The sequence below is a fragment of the Scleropages formosus genome, chromosome 13 (genome assembly GCF_900964775.1).
Source record: "Scleropages formosus chromosome 13, fSclFor1.1, whole genome shotgun sequence".
Lineage (NCBI taxonomy): Eukaryota > Metazoa > Chordata > Actinopteri > Osteoglossiformes > Osteoglossidae > Scleropages > Scleropages formosus.
The window spans coordinates 9,306,561-9,324,924 of NC_041818.1; the positions used below are offsets into that span (position 1 = coordinate 9,306,561).

General features: G+C 47.9%; 1 protein-coding gene across 2 annotated transcripts; it reads right to left on the bottom strand.

Annotated features, from left to right (window-relative positions):
* Positions 1 to 455: 455 nt before the first annotated feature.
* ppp1r14bb (protein phosphatase 1, regulatory (inhibitor) subunit 14Bb) lies at positions 456 to 15,288 on the bottom strand. 2 transcript variants are annotated; one of them, XM_018737450.2, is made up of 4 exons: positions 14,325 to 15,288; positions 4,222 to 4,305; positions 2,485 to 2,517; positions 456 to 2,208 (listed from the first exon to the last, which is right to left on the bottom strand). In XM_018737450.2, the coding sequence occupies exons 1-4, from the start codon at positions 14,520 to 14,522 to the stop codon at positions 2,140 to 2,142; spliced, it is 384 nt and encodes a 127-aa protein (XP_018592966.1). In that variant the 5' UTR covers positions 14,523 to 15,288; the 3' UTR covers positions 456 to 2,139. The 2 variants fall into 2 exon arrangements, with proteins under 2 accessions (XP_018592966.1, XP_018592967.1); XM_018737451.2 differs by lacking the exon at positions 14,325 to 15,288 and adding an exon at positions 5,080 to 5,496.
* Positions 15,289 to 18,364: the final 3,076 nt, after the last annotated feature.

Sequence of the window (18,364 nt, forward strand, 5' to 3'; positions counted from 1 at the left end):
GCGGTTCGGGCGAGTTACACAGGCCCGTTACACGGGCCCACCCCCGGGGCTCAGTAAAATCGGAGAGTGGCGGGGGCGTGGTCTCAATCTGGCTGGGGGGGGGGGGGGCGGCGTGGGGATCACACGAACCCTCAAGGACCCTGAGTGTATGCAAGCATGCTGGTTTCCTTAGTAAATCCTGTGCGGTCCTGTGACACAAGCTACCTCTCTGTAGTCACCGGACGCGGGATGACTCAGTGCAGCTGAGTCACAAAACAGCCGCGGCTCTTGGAACGCCGGCCGGCCGTGCCTCACTCTGCAGTCAGCCTTCCTACCGGACGAGCTACTAACCTTCATGACTTCCGTTGTCGCACACGCGTCTGGTCAAGATATTAATGTTTCAAAAGACCACCAAAAGACCCTATAGCGCAAACTGCACGAACGTTAGAATAAAGCATTGAATCTATGGCAAAAAAAAAAAAAAAAAAAAAAAACTGCAGGACTAAGATCTGTTTTGCTATAGTAAGCAAATAAAAAGGTCTTTCTTTAACTTTAATTGCTTTAAATACTAGTTAATGGATGTTTAATGGGGAATATAGGTTACTTTACAGGCCCACAATCGCCCATGATTACAGTGTTTGAAAAGAGATCACAAACTACTGTGCTGAAGCTGAAAAAACATTTGTCCTTTTCGTAGTTTTTCTAACTAGAAATTGGGAATTTTGAACTGAATCAGCAACTTCTTTCCTTAGCCACTCTTTTGGAGGAAAAATGCCACGCTCACATTATACAAAAAAAAAAGGAGTCGAGAGAAAAAAAAAAATCCGTTGTCTACTAAAGGCTGAAATTTAAATCTAAATGCTCGTATCTCAACATTTTGAAAAAACTGATTTCACAATATTGCCCTTTTCCCAAATTTTTTTTCCCAGCCAGAAAGGAATAACCCCTTGAGAGGATGATATTCTCCATGTCTACTGTGCGCACAGCATCTGTGGTCATAAGAGCCTCACAGTTGGATAGCAAGTATGTAAACCCCTTCGAATAAGACACTTTTGAAATACAAAACTGAAAGGTCTGTATTTTAAACGCTTGTTCAACAGATGCGGAGCCTAACGAAAAATACCATTACCGATCCTCCCATTTATGCACTTCAATGCATATATTATAAAATTACTAAAATCTTACAATATATTCTGAGTCACATAAATGAAATCACAGTCATTTATACACTCCCACTTTTTAAAGATATTTTCCTTAAGTTGTATTTCATATTATTACGCTGAATAATATGCTCGTGCTCCTCCAAAACAGAGAGCAAAAACTCAGCCTGACTGGCTGATGGGATGAGACCTGACACCGAAGGAAGGCCTCCCGCATTCTGCTCTCTCCCCGCTTGCACGGATTAGTGGCGCGAGCGCAAGGCGGGCAAGACAGCCGCGCGCGATCAAAGCGAGGAGCCGTGATGCGGAATGCGTCTGGATTCGTAGAGCATGCCCGCTGTCCGGCCTTCACCCCCGCCGAGTGCGGAGAGTAGGGAGGATGGCAGCATTGGGCGTGGGCTTCATATGCATCTCCAAATCACACCTCCACACGCAGACCCACGGAACATATGATTCATTAATTAGAGACGAGCACAAAAGAAGTCTTAATGAAGCCCTTTACTGCAAGCGAGGGAGAGAACGGAAAAGACACGGACGGAGAAGTGGCCACGTTGCCGTCTTCCCCCCCGGCCCGCGTGCGCGAGCGCAGCACCCGGAGCATGACGACAGGGCTAACAGAACTGAACACTGCACTGCTTTGTGTCGCCACTCAGACAGGAGCCAGGCCCCAGGCCCCTTCTCGCTTCTGCTCCTCCCAGTATCCACGCGCTGTCTCAACATATGTGTACACACATCGATACGCACACTTTTTCTATACAGATACGCAAAAAAGATAGAGATAGATATCCAAACAAATTGAATCCCTTAAACAAAGCTAAACGAGATGAGGCAAATGAACCCTGCTTTTAAAATCTGATCAGTGGCACTCCTCACTTCACTCCTCCCACTCCTTAAAGAGGGATTGTGGGAGCCACCGCGGCACCCACCCTCCCACTGGCCCTCTCCAGCTAGAGGGGCAAGGGGCAGAGTTATGGGGAGCAAGGGGTTGAGGGAGAGGCGCTCATTTCTTCTGGGGTGTACTGAGCTTCTGCATGCCCCGGATCTTGTCCAGGAGCTCAGCCACAAAGTCCTGCGGGGGGTTGAGGGGTTGGGGCAGGGACAGAGGAAAAGAAAAGAAACATGCATGCGAATCCACTGTTTCACGGTGGACAAGTTTAAAGACTGCACACCCCATACTGCGGCCTGCTTCAGGCATGGTAAACATAACATTCTTGCTATCTTTACCATTTAAATTAACTCTTGCCTATTTGAATACTGTTCATCATACCATGCCCAGAATGTAAATTTGCTTTAAAAGAAAAGAAAAAGAAAAAAACACCACCATAGTGAATGAACGTAAACTCACGTCAGTAGGTTTGTAACAGTCTACCAGCAAGTCCTGCAAAACAATGGAGACAATGGAGACTTTAGGACACAAATTTTCTTCATTTAGATGACTTTTTGTTCAATTACACTATAATAAGGAAGCTCTAAAATGTTTCCATCTTTCACCTTACACTGACTCCTTATCTTTCAAACACAGTTGGTATTGGAAGTCTGTTTGCACCTTGGGTTGTTCGTAAATCCAAATTCACTTTTACCACCAATTCAAAATCAATAAAATCTTAATAATGCAGACCTCCCTTAAGTTATTTGCTTAACTTTTTTTCCCCTGTAAAACCCATTTCATTAGTTTTGTGAACAACGCTGATTCATTTAAAATTACTGGGGGAAAAAATCTGTCATTTCAACAAACTCCCACAGCAATTCGTCCCGTAGTCGTATACAAGCTTCGAAGCTTCCAGCCTCTTCCAACATTCTTGAATATCCTCACAATCTAAAGGTCAATAACACAGACATCCCTCGATTTATTTATGGGATAGATTCTGAAAAGATCAAGTAATGCTAGAAAAGTTTCCCCCACCTTGAAGTAATGCCACCTTGTGAATAAATCTGCACCCGTCTCAGTTGAACTGGTGACTTTCAATTGCTCATTATATATGTGTGTGTTTCATTGTTTTGCTGTATAAATGTGTGAATGATTGTAAGGAGTTCACTACAGTGTAACTAGCACTGTAAGTGACTTTAGACAAAGGTGTCAGCCAAATATGAGTTAATCATCACTGCACATTGCTGTGGAGAAAGGCATCTGCCAAATGAATAAATGTAAACGTCTCACTCCGCACAGCTGTCGGGAGGGGTGCAAAATCCAGATTTGGTCCTTGTAAATGTTGGGAAATTTCTGGGTAGGCCAAAGTTGTATTAAATGAAACTCGTTGCAACTCAAATGAGTGCATCTTGGAGGATGACTGTATACGAAAATGTTTTAACATTAATTAAAACCACAATCGACATGAAAACTCATTTAAAGAGGCTGAAAAAAATACGTACTCAAACACCTACTTAATGATCATTTTTATCGTTCCATCCCATAAACGTGTGCAGCGTGTGTGTGTCATTGATCACACACTTGTGAACAGCAGACGGAGGTGTGAACACTGTGGAGTCGAACAAGGGCGCCATCACACTCCTGTACTGTTTGAGTAGGTTTTGCTGCCAGCTAAAGGCTGGGTGTGGAAATGAAGGTCACTTTCGTTCCAAAATACAAAGAAATATTAGAAATGAATAAAAGCAAATAAATTATCTGGAAAATCGTATCTTTGGAAATTCACAATTCATTGTTTAGAAAACGGGGGACGTGGTGGTGGAGTGGGTTGGACCAGGTCCTGCTCTCCAGTGGGTCTAGGATTTGAGTCCCGCTTGGGGTGCCTTGCGGCGGACTGGCGTCCCATCCTGGGTGTGTCCCCTCCCCCTCCGGCCTTACGCCCTGTGTTGCCGGGTAGGCTCCGGTTCCCCGCGACCCCGTGTGGGACAAGCGGTTCTGAAAATGTGTGTGTGTGTGTGTTTAGAACATGGGGTGAGAGGGTTAAGTACAAATGTGACTACTAAGTCTACAAGTACAAAAATGTTCTTCAATCCTCGAAAATTCTACGTATTTCACCGTTAATCACACGAAATTCTCATGTTTCAGGACGTCTTCTCCTGCACAAGATTCCACCACACTTTTCAAAGATGGACCCAGCAGCGAAACGGCAGGTCATACTTTCACCCTGGTGGCTCGGTCCCCGTCGCTGGGCATGTCCAGCAGCTCGTCGACGTCAATCTCCAGCTCTGGGATGGCCTCTTCCTAATGGACATGTGAGGGTGAGGAGGAAGAGACAGAGGAGAAACAGAACTAAGAGGAAAGGCCCCAGACGGTGTGTTTTTTGCACAACAGCAGCACAATCTGTAAGTCCCAAAGTCAAGCCTGCAGCGCCAACAACGTTTGGGAGTTAATCCAGCGAGTGACACTTTCCGAGAATCGGAATGCATATCAAGCGCACGCTCACACACACACACACACACACACACACACACACACACACACACCCCTGTGGATGCACTCTAAATGCCACCTGCTTCTATCACCCCAAACCCTTCAAAGGCAATGAGGCCACTTTCTGCGAAACCAACGTCCAGCCCTGCTGAATGAAGAGGACGGTAATACGCAGCGTCTGTAAAACACAGTGCCAGACAAAGTAGTGCACTGCAGAGTTTAACCACTAGGTGTGTGATTTCCTGGATGCTCCATGGATGCCTCTCAGGAGTTCCAAGCTGACGTACTCTGCACTTGGTATCGCTAAAGTTTTAGTTTCCAACGGCTGGCCTTGAGCGGCGAACCCTACGCTCCCTCTTGCTTTGGGCCGCGAAGCCCACGACCACATACTGTTGACGGTGACGCATTTTGGGAGAGCACCGCTGGGCCGCACCCAACGAGCCGTCCACCGAATGGATTCGCCAACGCGGATTGCATGGCGCACAAGTTGAGTTTGCCTGCGTTTTCCCGTTCGAGCCTCTCCAGCGCGGGACACAACTGCGTCAGACTAGTGCCCTTTTTAGAAGTAGAGCAGCACTGACTCACTCTTGTGGCCTGTTGCGCCTGAGACGTCTGGCCGGCCGACCGACCGTGGTACTCCAATAGCTGCTCGACGCTCCAGTAGTCACAGTTTGAAAGAAAAACACGAGTGGCGAGTTCACGCCTGGGCCACCAGAGCAACTCCACCATATTTGTCCTACTGTCCTCTTACATGTCCACTTTATTCTTACGTCACGTCCGCAGCTCTACACACTTTCTCTGCCTGTCTCCGTTTCGCATTCCTCCTTCCTCTACCCCTCTGGCTATTTTTATTTGTCCCTCTGGTCTCTATCGGCTGCTGTCCGTTTTTTCTCCCCATGCAGCTTCCTTCCTCTCCCCAAAGTTAAAAATACACTGTTTTTCGCTGCCGAGCGCTCTAATTACCCCGTTGGAGAGCCAGCCCTCACCACCCCCCCCGGGGTCCGTCTGCTTCCCCCCTTTAGTCTCCACTTAAAGCAAAATTGTCAGTTGCGATGGACTGTGGTTAGAAGTCAGTGCTTCTCTGTTCCCATCAATCCTCCCTCTGCCATCAAGATGAGCTGGACTGTGTGTGTGTGTGTGTGAGATGTACATATGCACAAAAACAGCTTCCTTGGCCATTCTCTCTGAGCCACTTGTGAAACACACTCCCTTTATGGTGCTGTCTTTGTGTACTCTTCCTATTGACTCCTTTCAGATGAGTATTTAAAAACAAAAAAACCCGCCCCCCCCCCCAAAAAAAAAAACACATTGGACCTTGGACACAACGAAAGTCAGCGTGTTTCTCATACCTTCAGTGGATGTTGGTTTACGTTACATACCCCCCCTCGTCAATGCTCTCTCTTTCCTGTATTTCGCCCCCACCTATCTCCGTCCCATTTTTGACTCAAACAATTTCTCTATACTCCCCCAGTCCTCAGACCCGGGTTGCCCAGAGCAGCTGTCAGTGCACCTGCTCCTGCAGCCAACACACACTGACAGAGACTCCTTCTTCTCCCTGTCTCTTTCACTCTTTCTCTCTCTCTCTCACACACTCAACACAGCAGAGCCACACTAACCTGTCTGTTCTCTAACACACAGTCACATTGACAAAGACGTGTACTTGCCATCCACACTGTCCACAAGAACAGCAGCGGAATCCTGCCTTTGTGTGTGTGTGTGCTCCCTCAAAGAGCCGGGGTGGGGGTTGGCGTGGGACAGGGTAAGCACAGTAAGTGCGGAAAGGACAGTGAAGGTAAGCGGATGTGGCCAGTTAAGGAACTTAAAAGTCTTTGGATTAAGAGCACCATTTGTTTCTTTGTGTGTGTGTGTGTGTGTGTGTGTGTGTGCGTGCGCGTGCATGTTTGTCTGTGTGTGTTCCCGAGAGAGCTCCTGGGGCAGCCAGTGTACGCTGTAGTATAAGGATGAGGCGGCAGCGGGGGGTGGTGGTGGTGGTGTGTGTGAGAGCTTTAAAGAATGTTCCACAGGACATGTGGCCAGCATGTGCTGGCAGCCCGGGATAGGAGGGACTGATAGACGGAGGATGTGTGTGGGTTGAACAGGAAAATCAAACACAGCAACAAGAAAGGCACCAAAGCAGAGAAGCATGCCGCAACATGCGTGCTTTAAACATTGCGCCAGCGTGCGTGCGTGCGCGCACACGCACCTTCAATTTTAGTTTTTCCACCGTCTTCCTCCAAATTCCTGATTTCTATCATTGCTGTCTTTCGTGTGGCAGCACAGGTTAGCGCTGTCACCTTCCACTAGAAGGATCCAGGTTTGAATTCCCTCTCCTGCTGTAGTATTCTCGAAGAAGCTACTTACCTTGAATTACTCTAATAAAAATGGCCCTGCTGTATAAATGGGTAAAGTATTGGAGAAGAATGTCTGTTAAACGGATGAATAAATAAATAATGGATAAATCAAATAATACCACCACCTTACACTTAGGACAGTAAGCCTAAATCCAGCAACTCAAAGAAAGGTCACACCCCACATCACAGTAAACTGTAATGGCACTGAAGTCCCAATCAAAGCAGAAGCTGTGAACAATCTGATTGTTAATGAACCACATATAAATCCAGCAGCGGCGGCGGCACAAGGTACGAGGGCACACGCGTAGAGCAAAGACCCGGTTGGAAGCGTGCGGAGCGACTGTTCCCACCGAATCACAATCCCAACATCAGAGAGGAGCGGCTCTCAAAGTCCCGTCTGCATGTGCCCCCCGTGTGCAGACAGGAAGCGAGCTAGGGTTCCTCGGTGAGCTGGAGAGAGAGGCACTTGAGTGAGTAAGCAGTGTGTGTGTGTGTGTGTGCGTGCGTGCATAACGAAGAGAGACAAAAAGAAAAAGGTATTCTGAGTCCATAAGGGACTAAGTGACTGATTGATGGAGTTAGTGTGGATTCATACGTCTGCGTGTGTGTAATTGAGGGAGATGGGAGGTGTGACACAAGGCCGAGGAATGTGTGTCCACAGGCCACTGCAGTTCGAGTGGATGTAAAATGACAGTATGGGAGCAAGTCAGTTACGACGTCAGCCTGAGCCACATTACAGCGGCAGCACGGAGAGAGAGCGCACAGCCCTGTGAGCACCTGAGGGTCGCTGGCTCCAAACCCCCACAGCCACCAAACCCAGGAGCTCGCACAGTCATCGGAAAGCAACTGGACTGTGCATAACAGTGTGCACAGGGCACTGACTAACATGTATAAACGCAGAAAAACAGTGGCGACAGCATGGGTTTTATGTATCAGTGCTTAATATGAGAACATTTACATTTATTCATTCTTCAATACGATGTACAACGACCATTAATTAGCCCTCGGCTTTGGTCCAAAGTGACTTTACATACACTACGGTAAACTCCCTATGATTATTCGCCCTTCTGTACAGCAGAGCAGTGTAACACATACACACACTAATTTAGAGTCAGGCAATTTACCATCCCTGATGCACCTGAAACACATCTTTGGCCTGTGGGGGGCAACCAGAGTACCCAGAGGCAATCCACATGAACAAGGGGAGAACATGCAAACCCCACACGGACTGAACTGAATTGAAACCCATGTCCGAAAGCACATCCCACGTGCTGCGAGACATGAGCTCTACTGGTACTTAGCTCTAGATGAGTGTCTGAGCAACTTAAGGACCCAGCGAGACAAAGCCACTGAGCCACGGTCATCTCAAAGACCGAGGTTCGCAGCAATAATGTTCTTAGCAGGAGCCGCATTTAAAGTGAACACCTTTAAAAGGGACAAATGAAAGTCAGAGCACATCCGTGCAGGTTGCAGCAGATCATCTCATTGCTGAGAGCGGCAAGCAAACCCACAGTCTGCGGAGGCACGTGTGGTCTTAGAAGAAATGTGTGTGAATGTGTGCTGATGGAGACTGCTGGGAGCACAGATCAAACACGTGAACAAGTGCGAAGAGCTCCTCAAAGGAGCGGGCAGAGAGGAGGAGCGTCGGCATGGTGCTGGAACAGGAAGGGGCAGATCAGGGCTGGCGGACTCGAGGCTAAGCTGGAAACAAGGTGTACTTACTCCTCACACTCCTTCATTCAAGACTTCATAACCGTTAGATACAAGGTTCCAGCTTTAGCAGCCCCTTGAGGTTGGGATTCGGACCCAAGACCGCCACAGATGCTGGACCTAGCGCCAAAGAGCGCGACGTCACCAGCGATCACACGCCGTATTGCGTGTCGCGCGGACATGTACGCTCTAATTGACTACACATGCGCTCAATTACAGGCAATCCATAACACGCATTGCAGCTCCACATGAAACGACTGACGTGATCACAGGGGGAAAAAAAAAAAAAAAAGTCACTCGTAGGATCCTGTCGCGGTTTAGACACTTGCGGTGAGCAGGATTTCACAGCACAGCGAAAGCCGTGCACTCAGCCACGGCCCACCGGCAGCGCAACGCCGAGACAGGCCCGGTCCGCACACGAACATGTTGCGGCGGTGAAGTGCTCAGCGCTCGCTCTCTTTGTCAGCTTGTCTCTATTCCTCCTGATTGCTCTCTCTCACACACACGCGTGCGCTTTCATGCCTTTGGAGGAAGCACCACGCGACGAGGCAGGGGGAGCATAGGATGAGGGGCTGGCTCAGAAAACGAGGTGAAGGGCGGGAGCGTGGCTGCACGGCCTAGCGGTCAACCGACCCCACGGCCACTCATCTTGAGGCTGCAGGCTTTCCGACAACAAACGGACCGAACCCCAGTCCCCCGCAGCGGTCAAACCCGACACAGGAGAGCTGAAAGGAGGGAGAGAACTCCTCTGTGGGTTCCCGTTCAGTTCAGCTACTCCAGTTCGGCGTCTGTCCTCAGGCCTGATCACTTACACATTTCCTGTAAGATACAAAGACAGCTGGAAAAAGCCTATTGGTAGCAACAGTAGTTAACGGTTATTAGAGAAGAGGCCTTGCAGGACACCGAGCCTCAGATCCACAGCTGCACTTCTCAGGGTTAATCCACACAATTTCATCGACTTCCTGTCAAACCTGCGTGACTCAGAGGGACTGGCGGGGGGATGGGGGAGGATGTGTAAAGGGGGAAAGGAGTTCGAGACAGGGAAGTCTACGAAATAATTGACAATGACTTCATATAATGAAACAAACCGTTGCACAGTCTTGTTCTGCTCAACGCCACTGGTCTGAAACCCACGACCAACTCTTTATGTACGCCGTCAAGAGGAGCAGCAGTCCAACTGGATTTGAGGATTATAGTTATCAGTATTAATAGTATATTATTATTTATAATATTCATATATAATCTATACTATCACCCTGAACAAATAATTTCAGTGCAGCTATCATTGATACTTACTTTTCTTTAAGTGATAGAACCACACACAGATTCATGAGCTTTCACATCCACCCGCGTATGGCCTACTCCTAGCCTATCCCCTGTCCCTCGTCCCAAACCCAAATCCCCACGCCTGTCCCCGTACCCACCTGTAAATTCACAGATGGTTGTTTCTAGCTACCAGGTGTGAGGTGCAGGGTTACAGGGAGAAGACGTGAATCCTCAGAGCCAAGTGGTGCCACCGTTGTGGCTGAGGGAAGCCTTCTGGAACTGACGCTGGCTTTTCTTAACAGCTATCTGTCCTCCCCCCAGCGCTTTCACACCATGCCTCAAGCTGAGATGAGACACCAGAAACCAGTCCAACAGACGTGGCACATGCTCGACACCCAAAGCTTTCCATTCCATAGCAGGCACATAATTAAAAAGGCTGAGATTTGCTAGTGGACACATAATGAAGCAGTCTGTACAACTGACAACCCAAATGTGAGCAATGAGCACAGTCTCATAATAATAATATAGCCAAAAAATGCTTAATGCTATAAACCATCCAAATTTGACCATGAATAATAGGAATATACAACTGGATCACTACTGGGCAGATGCCAATGCATTTTTTGAGAGGCATTTTCCTTTTTTGAGACTGACGCCCAAACTCCCCAGCACCCTTGACTTTGGGTCACATACCCAAGCAATCAATAATACAATTGATCAGTCTAGATGGTCATGTGAAGCTTTTGACCACAGTAGCGCTCCAGCAAGTTGCTGTTAAGGGCCGTTATTCTGTCCGCTCCCCAAACCTGGCGCACGCAAACAGACGTATGCACACACACGCATACTTGCCCAACACTGGATTCTGGGTGAATTATTAATCATAAATGATAGTGTTAGGTGGGAAATAGGGTTTACAAACCTACAGTTACACGTTAACCACAAAAAAAAAAAAAAAAAAACACAGTTTCAGAGAATTAGATCCGACTGTGGAACCATACACCCCAGTACATTTACTTATGGAAATAGTCCAGAATGTGCCCTTAGACAGAAGTGTTCAGACACTGGAGGAACTCCCCATCCCACTGCCCAAAAGGATATGACTGGACAGTAAAGAAGGGCACCAAACTGAGGAGTTAATTCGCAGTTTAATATTCAGCATTTAGGAACAACATCCACAAACCGATGTTATTATTGGCTTTTTTCTAATGCAACTAATCAGCGAAAGTATTTTAACTCCCTTATCAGCACAATGAAAGGGAGATTCCCATCACAATCCAGCCCTACTACATTTACAGTGTTAATCTACTAAGTTATTTACCCATTTATACAGCCAGGTAATTTTACTATAGTAATTTTTAGGGTAAGTACCTTGCTTAAGGGTACTACAGCTGGAGGTGAGATTCAAACCTGCGACCGTGAGTTCAATGGCAGCAGCTCTAACCACTACAAGTACTAACCCTGAAGTGGAAGGCAAGACAGGTGAATAACATAGCAAATATGCTATGAGACATGCTCAACCTGTATTTTAAGAATAAGCACGTTAAGACAATTCACACAATAAATATAAAAATGCTAGATATTCTAATTATAACATGAGGTATTCTATCTTCAGTCACAGAAAAACACGATGTCTCACGGTCGCTAGTCTGCCTGTGGAGCATCATAGTATGAATGTGTTTACAGTCACGTTATTACTGCTTTGCACAACACGTAACCACTTATTTTCTCTCTCAGAATTACAAAGCTTTCCCAAATTAAGGGTGTCTGATTAAAAAAAAATGCATTAATGAAACTGCCGATTTAATTATTTGTTCGGTACACAGCATTTGACGCAATACTTTTCTGGTATGTGTATATTTTTAAGTCTGCATTTGGTGGTCCTTTTAGAAGATTTCACTGCAGAACGCGGCGAGCGCAGTTTAGGAAGCTCGGCGGAGACGAAGTAGCGCCGATTTCGGTTTCCAAGCGCAGGCCCCGCGTCTCACGCACAGGTGACGGAGACATAGCATCAGCAGCTGACGGCCGGGGGTGAGGGAGGCTGCAGCTGCAAAACCTGGAACTGCTTCTTCTGAGTCAGAGGGCCGGTTGCAACGCTGCGGAGCGAGAGTCATTCTCAGTCCCCGGGAGAGCGAGCCGTTCCCAGCGCACAGGAAGGAGCGTCATTCACTGCCGAGGAATGGCAGCTATTCCCAATTCACAAGCAATCGGGGGTTTTCGCAAAGAAAATCCCTCTTATCTAAAAGGCGCTGGTTTGTTGACCTCTTCCTACCCTGTAGTTTGTGAACTTTTTTCCTTGCAATCTGCGCAAAGTCTTTAAATATATTTTTCTCAGCTGGTTTTGCTTTTAAATGTCCCAGGCTTGGCGAACCGGCGACACTAAATTGACCGTAGTGTGTGTGAGTGAATGTGCGTTTGCGATATCCCACCGATAGACTAGCGTCCCATCCAGGATATACCCGGTTTCACACGCTGTGCTTCTGGGACAGGCTCTGGACCGAGATGACCCTGCGCTCGAAAAGTGCTTACTGACAATGGATGGTTTATATGTGGCGGAGAAGAAAAGCAAAATGGCAAGAATGCGTCTAATGTGAAAAAAGTAAACAATGAACAATACGTATGTGCAGTGATCACAAAACGCGGTTTCTAAAGGGCCGAGCCGGAGCTCTGAAGTGCAGCTGCTGACACACAGCGAGTCGCTGGGCCTCCCTCCAAACACTTCCACCCCTCCTCCTATTAACTTATTTTCTTCTTATAAAGACTGATCCACATTAATAATTACCTTTTTACAATGATCATTTCTTTCATGGATTTCAGCTTCCTCTCATCTTCCTCTTCTCTATTTGTCCCTTGTCTGCTTTGTCTTCTTTGTGACTATGGACACTGTTTACGATGAAAACACTCCTACAAAGCAAATCTGGCTTTTACACAACACAGAATCAGCAAGCTGGTGCCATTACCTTCACCGAAGACTTTGCTTCGATTTGTAGATTCGGCCACAACACAGTTTTAAAACAAAACCTTGGTAAAAGTTCAGCAAAAATGTCCACTGCGAGTCTGCACAGAGTGCCCCTCACACATTTCTCAAGACCCCCGTTCCCCATTCTAAGCCATCTTCCGGGTGCATGATTCAATTCCTCATCATTTCAAGGTAGGTTCCGACAGCCTTCAAGGATTTAGTGATTTATCAGCAGGATCATTTTTACTGGAGCAATTTAGAGTAGGTGCCTTTCTCAAGGGTCCTACAGCAGGAGGTGGGATTGCAACTGCAACCTCCAAATCCAGAGGCAGCAGCTCATAGACTGAGCTTCAGTGCTGCACCTAGAAAGACCTCTCCCACACGATAATAAACTACTCCGAACCATATCAAACCGTATTACACCACGCCAAACCATGCTGAGCCATGCTAGACCATACGTAACCATAGTTAACCATGCTGAAAGGTCCATCTCTGCTCTGTCCAGATCATCAATCACAAACCCCAATGCTGAGGCTATCACTCTGGACATGTGGAGAAATGAGCTCCAACCACCATCTCAGCAGCATCTCAGGACCACCTGAGGACCTTTCTTGAAGGCCCACGCAGCATCCTTCCCGCCGCACACAAGTCATTTCCTACAGGGACATTTTAACGGGGGGAGCTCCGGATGGTGTCCAGCACATTCTTCTCGCTGGGCCTCAAGGAGGAACGCTGGCCCCAGAAGCGAAGGAGGGTGACGGCAAAGAGCGGATGAGGGATCCGGGGGGCAGAGCGTGGAGGACGGAGAAGCCCCTTGTCCACATGCTCCCTCCCTTTGTCACAGATGCCGCCGGCCTTTCTCCATCACACCTCCATCTCCATCCCCTCATTCCCCTTTCTCATTTTCACGTGTGTGCGATTACCCCGTCCCCCATTCTTTCCTCTCATCAACCTTTCTATTTTTTTTCCTCTGATTGCAGTATCACTCGCGTATGTTGCCACATAAAAGCCGGTCTTTATTCCCAGGACAGCGATGATGTTTGACTCAACACATCCCTTTGTGCTCCTCCTCAACTTCCCCCTGTGGCCTTCGATCGCATTCCCTCCCAATCCCATGGCATGACTGTCACGAGCCTGATCCTAAATGCGGACAATAGACCGTGGCAACAAAACTGAAGTGTGGAACGGATTCGGCCGAACGCGGTTCAAAAAGGCACGCGCAAGCACGCACGCGCGCGCGCGCGACGCTATTCAAACCGCGGCGTCCATATGATACGAGCAGGAGCGCGGCTTCGCGACGCTGCCGTGCGTGTCACGCGCCAGTGTCACTCAGTATCCATATTTAAACGCCACATAATCACATATACCGCCTCGTCCTTCTAACCACTCGCACTACTGTACACCGCGCCTCTTTATTATTATTATCCGCCACGGGGACGCGGCTCGTTTCAGCCCCGGCGTCTCGTGTGCATGAGGCGGACAGAAACATGACACAAAAAAAGGCTCAAAGCCCGGGGACCGGCGTCCTGTGGCACCGCGTTAGCTACCTCGCAGTCGTAGAGCTCGGTGAGCCGCTCGATGATCCACTCCTCCAGGTTGAGGCGCTTCCTCAGCTCCTTGCGGTCGTACTTGACCGTGACGCGGCCCTGCTTGCGAACGGGCACCTCGCTCTCCTCGCCCCCGGGAGGCGTCTGGAAGTAGACGCGCGGCTGGGGGCTCGACTCCGGGCTCGTCACGGCCGCCATGCTCCGCCGAGGTCCGCAGGGAGACGCTCTCCGCCCGTTGCTCTCCTTCTTCTCCTCCTCCTCCTTCTCCTCGCCGTCTTTAAGTCCCTATATCTCCGCCTGAATAAATACCTCAGAACGCGCGGCCCGCTATTGTTCCTGTGCGGCAGATGTGCATGGCACACTGGGCACCTCTGATGATGAATAAAAACAGTAATAACAATTACAGTTCACCGCGAACCATAAAAATATAGACCCGGCTGAAATGCCAAGTCCTGCTCGCGCGGCTCTTCTCTACAAAAAAATATAATATATCAGTGAAAATGTGCGGACTGTTGTTCGCGGGCGCAGCGCGTGCCGCGTTTTCCGCCCTCCGTGCTCCTATTGCTCGTGTGGAATAGAAAAGTGGCCACTCTCTGGAACGGCCTAATGTCTCTAACAGACCTCGGTGGATTTTTTTTTTTTTTTTCTTCTATTCTATTCTTGTCCTTTGAATGAGGTAATGAAAAATCGGCAGCAGTGTGAATACAAAAAGTGTTGCTTCTAGTGATGTCAAAAAGCAGCGCTACACGCCGATCGACAGGAGGATCCTTCTGGAAGTTGCAATATGCGCTTCGTCCCCTCTGTTCCGTCCTTCCTCTTCCCCCTCTTCTTCCCCTGGATCCCTCCACAAATATCTCCCCGAATAACTCCCCTCCTGGAGCGCACTCGAACCTCTCTCTCCCCCCACCGTCTGTCACTTACACTTACACACACACACACTCGCTAAATCTTTCTCCCTCTCTCACACACCTCTTAAAGCGATAGAGGCCAATATGCGTCCGCTGGGCTCCCTGATGAGGGGAACACAGTTCATCACCTAACCTCTCCCGCAGCCTTCTTAACGTCTATATGTCTGAAACCTGTGTCCAAAGCAGCTTGCTGTGTTAGATAACCTACTTTACCTCAACTTACCCATGCATCTCAAGCAACTGCGTGGCTCTGAATTGCCCCGCGCTCTAAGTGTGAGCGAACGAGCGTGTGTCGTTGCCCTGATCGACTGGCGTCCTGTCCAGGGTGCACTGCCTCACGCCCTGCGCTTCCAGGACGCACTCCAGAGCACTGTAACTTGCGTACGGATAGGATGGCATAGGATAATACTTTATGAATTTCTGCAAGGATCACATCAACGCATAGCAGCTCAACACTGCAGCAAAGTGTGCAGTTACAGTATACCAATAAATAAAGTTAGTAAGAAATAAAATCAACATTTACAAATTGCACATTGTACTATATAATAAAAAATTAGCCCATTGCAGCGACTCAATGCACTCGTCTGCTTCGAGGAGCCAACAGGCCCTCGACTGGCTTTAGGGGGCCAGACGGCTGCTGCCGAGTAGGTTCCCAGAGTGCCTCTTTGTGCTCCGCAACCGAACGATCCGGTGACTAAAGGGGCTCGTGGCGATCGCTTCTTGGAGGGGATGTGAGCCATTGTTCGTAATGGACTCTGACTTCCTCCTCATCCTGCTCTCTGCCACCACTTCCACTGAGTCAGGGCTCAGCACCACGATAGAACCTGCTTTCTTTACAAGGAGGTCGAGTCTGTGGGTCTCATCAGCAGAGATGTTCCTCTCCAGCACATGACAGCGCAGAACATGACACTGGTGACTATGGTCTGATAACCAAAGGACACATGTTCTTTCTCCAAACATAAACCCATCTGGATGTAGGGAATAGGGTGAAATATGACTCAGCAGACCATATTATCCTTTCCATTTCTCAGGGGTCTCCTCTCTGTGTGACAGTCTTGGTTATGGGCAGTTTCTCAATGGCAGGCCTGCTGTGATTTCCAGCTTAGTGAAGCTCCCAATGTACGGTTCTTGTTACGACTGGGTCGCAGAGGTGCTGATTCAGTCCTGTGGTAATTTTTGAGTGTGTACTTTTGGGGTATTTAGCAAGTATCCCTTGAAGTATCTGTCCTCCGGTGTCGGTGAACTTCCGCTCGCGACCGCTGTTCCTCTTTGCTGATGCAGGTTGTCCATGTTTGCCATATGATTTCATTATTTTTGAGACTTTTCCCCTTGACAAAATTAATAATTCTGCCGTTTTTCTGACTGCTGCACCTGCAATTCGGACACCGACTATTTGACCCCTTTAGAAGTCTATTAGGTGCCCTGTTGCAGTGAACTGACATATCAAAGATTTTTCATAGCTGGAACATGCTGCTAACTGGTGATCAACATGAGATAACTCACCTTTATAGCTGTGATTGTATTTGAGATTTAGTTACTGGAAAGTGAAGACCAAATTTTCATGTGGCTTCTCTTCTTTTGTTCATACCCTATACGTTTAAATGTACAGTTATTAATTTGGCAGATGTTTCATCCAAAGAAACATACGTATGCTGCGCAAAAAGTGCTTACACACACACACACAGTCTGAAACCGCTTGTCCCAGGTGGGGTAGCAGCAAGCCAGGGCCTAGCCCGGCAACATAGGGTGCAGGGCTGGAGGAGGAGGAGACACGCACCCAGGACGGGACGCCAGTCCATTGCAAGGCACCCCAAACTTGACTCGAACCCCAGGCCCACCCAAGAGAAGGCACAGGCCAAACCTGCTGCGCCACCGCACCCCCCTCTCAAAGAGCTTTCAGTATAGTTTAAACTTAATGAGTTCACTTACAGACTTTGGGAAAGATGTAAATGCTCAGCTGTGTGTGGTGATTAGTTTAATGACAAAGGGCGTGAGAAGCACAATGCTCCAAGGATTGGCATCATGCTTAGGACAGAAGGGAGGTCAGCCTCTTCAAGGGGCAAAGGGCAGCAGGAGCACTGATCTTGAGTGTGTGTTCACACCGTGTGTGTTGTTCAGTGGTTGATTAGGAACCACAAAGAGCCAGTACTCTTGTGAACATCATAAGATTAAAACCTCAGTCCAACACAGCCCTCAAGGGACTTCCACAACTGTCAACATCATGATCTCAGGGACACGGAGGACCTCCTGGTTCGAGTCCAACGCGATTGTCCTCTCAAAGACCCCAAGGGCTTTAGGGACTCCATGATGTGCTCTGTCTGTCTCACCCCCTGCACATACCTGTACACTGCATTCCACGACTCAGCGAGAGCGTGTTCTTTATTGTTTTCTTTTTTCCCTCCACCACCTGGTGTGACATACATGAGTCAACTCATGAATGCAATAATCAGCATAATACGAGCGTGTGAAAATGTGAGAAATGCGGCAAGAAAAAACAGGCTTTTCTAGATTGCAGATGCAGAGCCAAAATACAACAAATTAAAAAACAGTTGGCAGGCAGTAGGCGGTAAACAACAACCCATTTCAAAAGTAGACAGACTGGTCCATTGAGTTTTTAATGTTAGCAACAGACACCGAGTTAAAAAAAGGAGAACCTAATTGCTTTCATATGAAATGTGACCAAGTGGCGGCGCCTCTGACCTGCATCCCGCCATGTGTATAGATTATTTTGTTTCTTAACTTAGACAATTATGTCTGGAATCTCATTTGATCATCAAGACTCGATAGAGCACATTATTCATAACATTACTACCAGAGTTACCTGAATGGCAATGGTAGTATACACAGGACACGCTTTCCTTCGGTGCTTTCGTTATGATTGCTACCTTCAGCAGAAGTTGTGGAACAACCCAGAGCAATAGAAATATGAATTATTCACCATAGTATGTCTGGAACTTACAGTCTAATAAACCCAGACTGCTTACTGTAACACACTCTGACAGATACATGAGTCCACCTGCCTCTTAACCCATGAATTTACTAGGGTGTGGCTTCTCTGAATATCTCCTTTCTGTGATTTTTTTTAAAAATTCTAACATCTATTCCTTGTATTGTTCTCCAAATGCAGTCTCC

What these genes read in the sequence shown, in the direction of transcription:
- ppp1r14bb (XM_018737450.2), bottom strand. Translation starts at nt 14,522, where the DNA reads ATGGCGGCCGTGACGAGCCCGGAGTCGAGCCCCCAGCCGCGCGTCTAC. An exon ending in ACCGAGCCACCAGGGTGAAA is followed by an intron (nt 2,518 to 4,221) that starts GTATGACCTGCC and finishes ATTGTTTTGCAG; the next exon opens with GACTTGCTGGTAGACTGTTA. An exon ending in ACTGTTACAAACCTACTGAC is followed by an intron (nt 2,209 to 2,484) that starts GTGAGTTTACGT and finishes AACCCCCCGCAG; the next exon opens with GACTTTGTGGCTGAGCTCCT.